Below are 6,647 nucleotides of genomic sequence, written 5' to 3'. Positions count from 1 at the left end.
TTAGAGATAAACCTGGAAATATAGTTTAAACGCCCCAGAAAACATCTGACTTGTGTTTTAGTCTGCGGAGCTGGCATGTCTCGAATGGCTCGGACTTTATCAGGGTCTACTTCAATTCCTCGCTGACTGACAATAAAACCAAGTAGTTTTCCAGATCGAATACCAAAGGTACACTTAGCAGGATTCAGCTTCAACTGGTACTTTCTGAGTCGTTCAAATAACTTTATCAAATGATCCAAATGGTCCTCTTCGTTTCGAGATTTGGCGATCATATCATCTACATAAACTTCAATTTCTTTGTGCATCATGTCATGGAAGAGGGCAGTCATGGCCCGCTGATAGGTTGCCCCTGCGTTCTTCAAACCGAAAGACATAACTTTGTAGCAGAAGGTCCCCCAAGAGGTAATAAATGTAGTCTTTTCTAGGTCGGCTGGATCCATCTTGATCTGATTATAACCGGAGAAACCATCCATAAATGAGAAAACTGCAAAACTAGTTGTATTGTCGACAAGTGTATCAATATGTGGTAGAGGGAAATCATCTTTCGGACTGGCTTTGTTCAGATCTCTGTAATCTACACACATTCTGACCTTACCGTCTTTCTTGGGTACTGGGACAATATTGGCAACCCAATCAGGATACTTTGCAACTGCAAGGAAACCTGCATCCAACTGCTTTTTAACCTCATCTCGAACCTTCAAAGACATATCAGGTCTGGTTCTTCGAAGTTTCTGCTTGATAGGCGGACAATCTGGCTTAAGTGGTAATTTGTGGACAACAATATCTGGGTCCAACCCGGGCATATCTTGATACGACCATGCGAACACATCAACATATTCCTTCAAAATCTTTATCAACCCCTGCTTGATCTCAGCCCCAAGTATTGTACCAACCTTGACCTCTTTCCTGTCTTCGTCTGTGCCAAGATTAACCAAATCTACCTGCTCCTTATATGGTTGAAGTTCCGTGTACTCGTACTCGACCAACTTTGTCAGTTCGGTGGGTACTTCAGAATCTTCCTCACCCTCATCTTCAGCTTGATAAATGGGTGAATCCCAATAAGGAGAGACAATATCGTCATTGGATTCAACAAGGTTTGTAATGTCACTACATGTTGAAAGGCTTATTTTATTAAATGTTTAATGAAAATGAGAGAAGTGAAAATGTATTTTAGTTTGTTTTTGAAAAGATTGCCAATTTCATTTTTAAAGGTGAAAAAAAAAAATCAGTGGAACAACTTGGAACAGAACAAAATGCATTTATTAATAATTGTTTGAAATGAAAGGTGGCCCTACAAAGCGATCCAATAGCCTTGGGCAGAGCTATGGATTTGAAAACACAAATGAAAAATTAAATTACTTTGACACTGGAAAAATAACAGGAATCTCTATAGCCTCCCAGTTGCTCAATGCTGCACTACTCTTGAACACCAGGTTGCTTAAATCGTCATCTTCATCACCATCGCTGATGGCATTAACTTGAAAACCTCCGCTGATAAACACTTCTTGGAAAATCTTTGGACGTCCTTCGGCATAGGTAGCAGCTTTCTCATGAGTTGGTCTGTAACCCAACCCGTGGCGATTAGTCTTCATCTTGACGTTGATTACCTCCCTCCAACCTTCAGGAATTCCCCTGTCAATTGTTGATCTGGTACTCTTCAACGATGCAAACGATGGATTACTCTGGCCTTCTACAGTCTCCTCAACCTCCACTAAAACAGCATTAGCGATCTCAAGAGCTTGAAAAGAAGTTTCCAAAGCGTCTTCATCAGCCTCAATATACCGAAACGATGACAAGTTACTAACCATCAAATCTTCCTCACCATGAATAATCACCAGCTTATCATCAACCACAAACTTCATCTTCTAGTGCAGGGTAGACGTCACTGCCCCAGCGGCATGGATCCAAGGTCTTCCAAGCAAACAACTATAGTTAGGGTTGATATCCATGACCTGGAAAGTAATATTGAACACATGAGGACCAACTAGAATTGGAAGCTCAACTTCTCCCATTACTGATCTACGCGAACCATCAAAAGCTTTAACAACTAAGGAGGTAGGCTTCACCACAGTTTCTTTGTAAGCCAACTTAGAGAGAACTCTCTTAGGTAAGACATTCAAAGAAGAACCAGTATCCACGAGCACTCTTGCCAAACTATCCTCCTCACACTTCACTGATATGTGCAAGGCACGGTTATGATTCGGACCCTCTTTCGGTAACTCCTCGTTGCTGAAGCTGAGAGTGTTACAGGCGGTAATGTTAGCAATTACATGATCGAACTGACCGGTCGTTATGTCCTGAGCGACATGAGCCTGGGTTAAGACTTTCTGCAGAGCAGCTCTATGCGCGGGTGAATTCAATAACAGAGACAGAACGGAGATCTTCGAAGGAGTCTGGTGCAGCTGGTCAACAACCTTATAATCACTTTTCCTGATTATCCTTAAGAACTCAGCATCCTCATCATTAGTAACAACTTCCTTACTTTTATCTTTAGCAGGCACGACCGTATTGGTGGTTGGCTCTTTAGATGGAACTTCATCAAACCGGGGTGTATAGACACGACCACTGCGGGTCATCCTGCTTGCCCCAGCTATGTTGGTTACCTCTTTAGCTTCGACCTTCATCTTTTCTCTTGGGATGACATTTCCAGATCCTTTGTCAATCGCAGTTACGTCATACTTCCAAGGTACAACTTTGGGATCACTGAATGGAAACGGACTCGGCTTTTGGATGATCAATGGCCTAGGAGTAACAGGTTGTGGTATACTGAATACCGGTATGGCAGAAATTGTCCCTGTCATGTTAAACACCGGCACCCTGCCTCTTGGTTCGGGCAAATCGAAGATAGGTTCAACTGCAGCAACTTCTGCCTTCTTCACCTTGTTACCTACTCGCACGAAGCCGTCGTCAATCAATTTCTGAACATCTTTCTGAACCATAACACAACCTTTATCACAATCCTTACACCTTGCACAACGGATGTGAGACACAGATACCAGACCGGCTTCAAACAACTTCGAGTGGAACATCTTAAGAGGTGTCTTGATCTGGGATACATCAAGGATAAGATTCTCATCGGACAAGTCATTAACGGCATTAACAGCAGCCCCATGCGTAGGCAAAGGGTTTGTCTTAACATTGGGCGATGGATCGTTGAAAGATAAGATTTTCCTTTCCATCAGATCCCTCACAAGGTTTTTCAAAGCATAACTGTTCTCCAAATCATGACCTGGCGTACCCTCATGAAATAAACAATGAGCGGCGGCGTTGTAATTGGCTGGCAAAGGATTCGGAGGTGGTCCCAAAGCTCGAGTAGTGACCAAACCGCGTTGGACTAAGTAAGGATACAACTCGGTGAACGTCATCGGAATCGGTGGACAACTCTTGTATAGTCTCCTTGGAGCATTCTGGCGAGGTGCCTGGTTCCTTGGTTGTTGACTCGCCTGAGCGTTGGATGCTTGTTGATAATTCGGAGGAGGATAAACCGGAGGCGGATAACCAGGAACCTGTGGCATGGGCTGATAAACGGGCGCTTGTGGAGCTTGTTGGTTAAAAGATGGTGCAACAGCAGCCACGTATGGCGGTGGTGCGTACTGAACCGGGTATCCCTGTGGTTGGGCATACTGTGACGAATATTGATACTGCCTATTCCTTCTCCTATCTGAAGACACAACAGGAGTCTCTCCTTCCTTCTTTCTCTAAGGATTGACGGTAGTCTTCTTAGCTTGGTCCTTCGAACTCATACTGCTAGAACCACTGGACATCCTTCCACTCTTCATAGCTAATTCAACCTTTACTCCAACAACAACAATATCAGCGAAATTCGTGGTTACACTACCCACCATCCTTTCATAGAGCTCAGGACGAACGGTGTCAACAAACCAATCAGCTAATTCATTATCAGTCAATGGAGGTTCAACCTGGGAAGCAATTTCCCTCCATCGTTGGGCGTATTCCTTAAAGGTTTCAGAATTTTTCTGCATCATACTCAAAAGTTGTCTCCTGTCAGGAGCCAAGTCCATGTTGTACTTATAGTGCTTAATGAAAGCATCAGACAAATCTTGAAAAGACTTGATGCTAGATTGGCCCAATGTTAAATACCACTTTGACGAGGCACCTTTCAGACTGTCTTGAAAACAGTGGATCATCAACTTGTCATTTTCCACGTGGGCAGCCATCCTACGGTAGTACATTATCAAATGGCTTTTCGGTCATGTAGTCCCTTCATAGCAGTCAAAGTTCGGAGTCTTGAACTTTGGCGGAATAACTAAACCGGAATCCAAACAGATGTCTCTAGCAGCAGCACCAAAGACCTGGTCTCCTTCCATCTTTCTTAATCTTTTATCAATAGTAACAACCTCCTCACGGAGCCTATCACGCGGCTGGTACCCTTCATCATTATCATCCTGAATTTCATAAACAGGCTCATTAAGATAAGGCTGCACACAAGTATGGACATTAGCTTGTGTGAAGGTAGGGGTCGCCTTTGGAGGCTCGGGAACCAAAGGCATAGTCTGTTGAACGTTCTATATAACGGGCATGGCTTGTTGACCACTTTGTGCAACCGGCATAGTTTGTTGAACTGACGTAACAACAGGCGGATGTATGAAACTCTACGAAAGACCATAAGGAAACCGGTTCTCAACTGAAACAACCAGAGGATCTACGGCAGCGGTAGTGTTGATCTCAGAAACCACAGTAGGCTGAGTATCCATCTTTGCATTGATAACCTGGAGTAATTCCATAATTGTTCCTACATTCCCTCGAAGGTCTGCTAGCTCGTTGTTAACGTGATCCATCTCTTGAGCGTGCTCTTCCATCCTTCTTCGAGCTTGAGCTCTAGTGTTGTATCGATTCAGGGTGACGAAACTATTGATGAGAGAACCGAGTACGAGACAACCGGGAGACACATGAAATGCAAAATGTGATGCAAAATGCGAATGAAAGATTTCATGGAATTCAAGCATTTACGAATATCGCGGAATACCACTGGGATTTTATTTATTGATTTAAAAATGGATTACAAATAAATATTCTTAAAAAATCTTAACAAGAAAATAGCTAAATAAAAGCTACGAAAGCCCTAAGGAAGCATAGTCCACGACTTCAACGAGTAGGCGGAGAGTCGGAGAAAAATAAATCCTCGTAGATTTTGCTCTTTTTGTAGGAAAGCACTTCTTCATTCTTCACCTGCAGCTGCCTTTGTAGCTCTTCATTCTCACTGACGAGAACCTGATATTTATCTTTCCACGTTTCTGCCTCATGTTGTGCTCTCTTCAAAGCGATCTCCAACTTTTCAGCTTCGGACATGAATACTAAAACAAGTTCTCTTCTCGGAGGTAAAGGATCTTGGCGAGGATAAGGCATCTTCAGCTTGATGGCTCTTTCCCGGACCCAACGAAGATAAGGTTCCATAGACACACAATTTGGCTTTCCTAGACTTTCTTTGCCCTTCTTGTGCAAATGACGCCAAGCAAATACAATCTGATCTTGAAGTTCTTTGTCACCCTTAAAGAAGATTTTCTCCACATGAACACTTTTAGGCGGTTCTTTCAAGGGATACCCTAACTGTCGGCGAGCTAGGACTGGATTGTAGCTGATTCCTCCATTAAAACCAAGTAAAGGTACATTGGCAAAGTCTCCACAGCTGTCAATAATTAGTATTCCATCATACACACGATTATACCAAACGATGTCCGAGTGTGTCAGTGCCATGACCCTTGGTGACCAAAATCCCTTGTCAAGACTCAAAAAAGACTTGGGCAAGTGCGAAATAAACCACTTGTATAATAAAGGCACACAACAGGTGATCATTCCTCCACCATGAAAATTCCGGAGATGTATGGAATGATAAGTGTTACCCAATAACGTTGGTACTAGATTATTCTTCATGAATATTTTGATGGCGTTAATGTCAACGAATCCTTCAAAACTTAGGAAGAGTAGCATTCCATAAATAAGCAAAGCAAGGATTGTCTCAAAGGTAGGCATGCTTAAATGATCGGCATAATATTGGGCTTTCTTGATTAAGAAATGCGTAGGTAACCCTACAGTTCCGCCTTTGGCGATCATATTGCCTTTGATGTCGGACACCTTTAAGCATATGGCTTTAGCAATGTCTTCCTCTTTAGGGTCCTTCTCTAAGAAAGGGAACGGAGACTTATCCAAAATAGGTAACCCCACCAACTGAGAGTACTCTTCTAAGGTAGGTAATAGCTGATAATCTGGGAACGTGAAACAATGGTAATCCGGATCATAGAACTGTAGTAACGTAGAAAGAAGCCCATCCTTCACTTGGATTCTCAATAAGGATAAAAGCCTTCCGTATTTGTCCTTGAACCTCTCTTGATCTTCAACCAAGGCTCCTAGCTTCCTTAGGTCATCCAACTTAAAATTCTTAAAAGAATATTTCAAGGTGTTTCTCTTATTGTAATCCATGGTAGCCTGTGATGTTCATAAATAAAGTTTGAATTCCATGAGATGTGATGCGATATGATGTTTTATGGATGTAATGCACATAAACACACAAAGTCCTAGGTTAAAGGTATATGAGCGGAAGTCAAGGTCTACCCATCCCACAGAGGTATGTACTATAGGGTTAATTGTACCTGCAGAACAAGGGTTCTAAATCGGTTCCCAAAGTCATC

The 6,647-nt window shown here is 42.7% G+C and overlaps 2 protein-coding genes across 2 annotated transcripts; both read right to left on the bottom strand.

Annotated features, from left to right (window-relative positions):
* Positions 1 to 1,865: 1,865 nt before the first annotated feature.
* Positions 1,866 to 3,515, bottom strand: LOC127087896 (uncharacterized). Its single transcript, XM_051028817.1, has one exon. It carries the CDS (start codon positions 3,513 to 3,515, stop codon positions 1,866 to 1,868), a length of 1,650 nt encoding a protein of 549 aa, XP_050884774.1.
* A 1,591-nt stretch (positions 3,516 to 5,106) lies between these two features.
* On the bottom strand, positions 5,107 to 6,438 carry LOC127087886 (uncharacterized). The gene has a single exon (XM_051028807.1). It carries the CDS (start codon positions 6,436 to 6,438, stop codon positions 5,107 to 5,109), a length of 1,332 nt encoding a protein of 443 aa, XP_050884764.1.
* Between the last annotated feature and the right edge of the window lie 209 nt (positions 6,439 to 6,647).

This window comes from Lathyrus oleraceus, chromosome 1 (assembly GCF_024323335.1).
Source record: "Lathyrus oleraceus cultivar Zhongwan6 chromosome 1, CAAS_Psat_ZW6_1.0, whole genome shotgun sequence".
Classification (NCBI taxonomy): domain Eukaryota; kingdom Viridiplantae; phylum Streptophyta; class Magnoliopsida; order Fabales; family Fabaceae; genus Lathyrus; species Lathyrus oleraceus.
The sequence above is the reverse complement of the archived record's forward strand: the minus strand, read 5'-3'. Positions and strand labels throughout refer to the sequence as shown.

Coding starts and splice junctions, on each gene's coding strand:
- LOC127087886 (XM_051028807.1), bottom strand. CDS start 6,438: ATGGATTACAATAAGAGAAACACCTTGAAATATTCTTTTAAGAATTTT.
- LOC127087896 (XM_051028817.1), bottom strand. CDS start 3,515: ATGCCACAGGTTCCTGGTTATCCGCCTCCGGTTTATCCTCCTCCGAAT.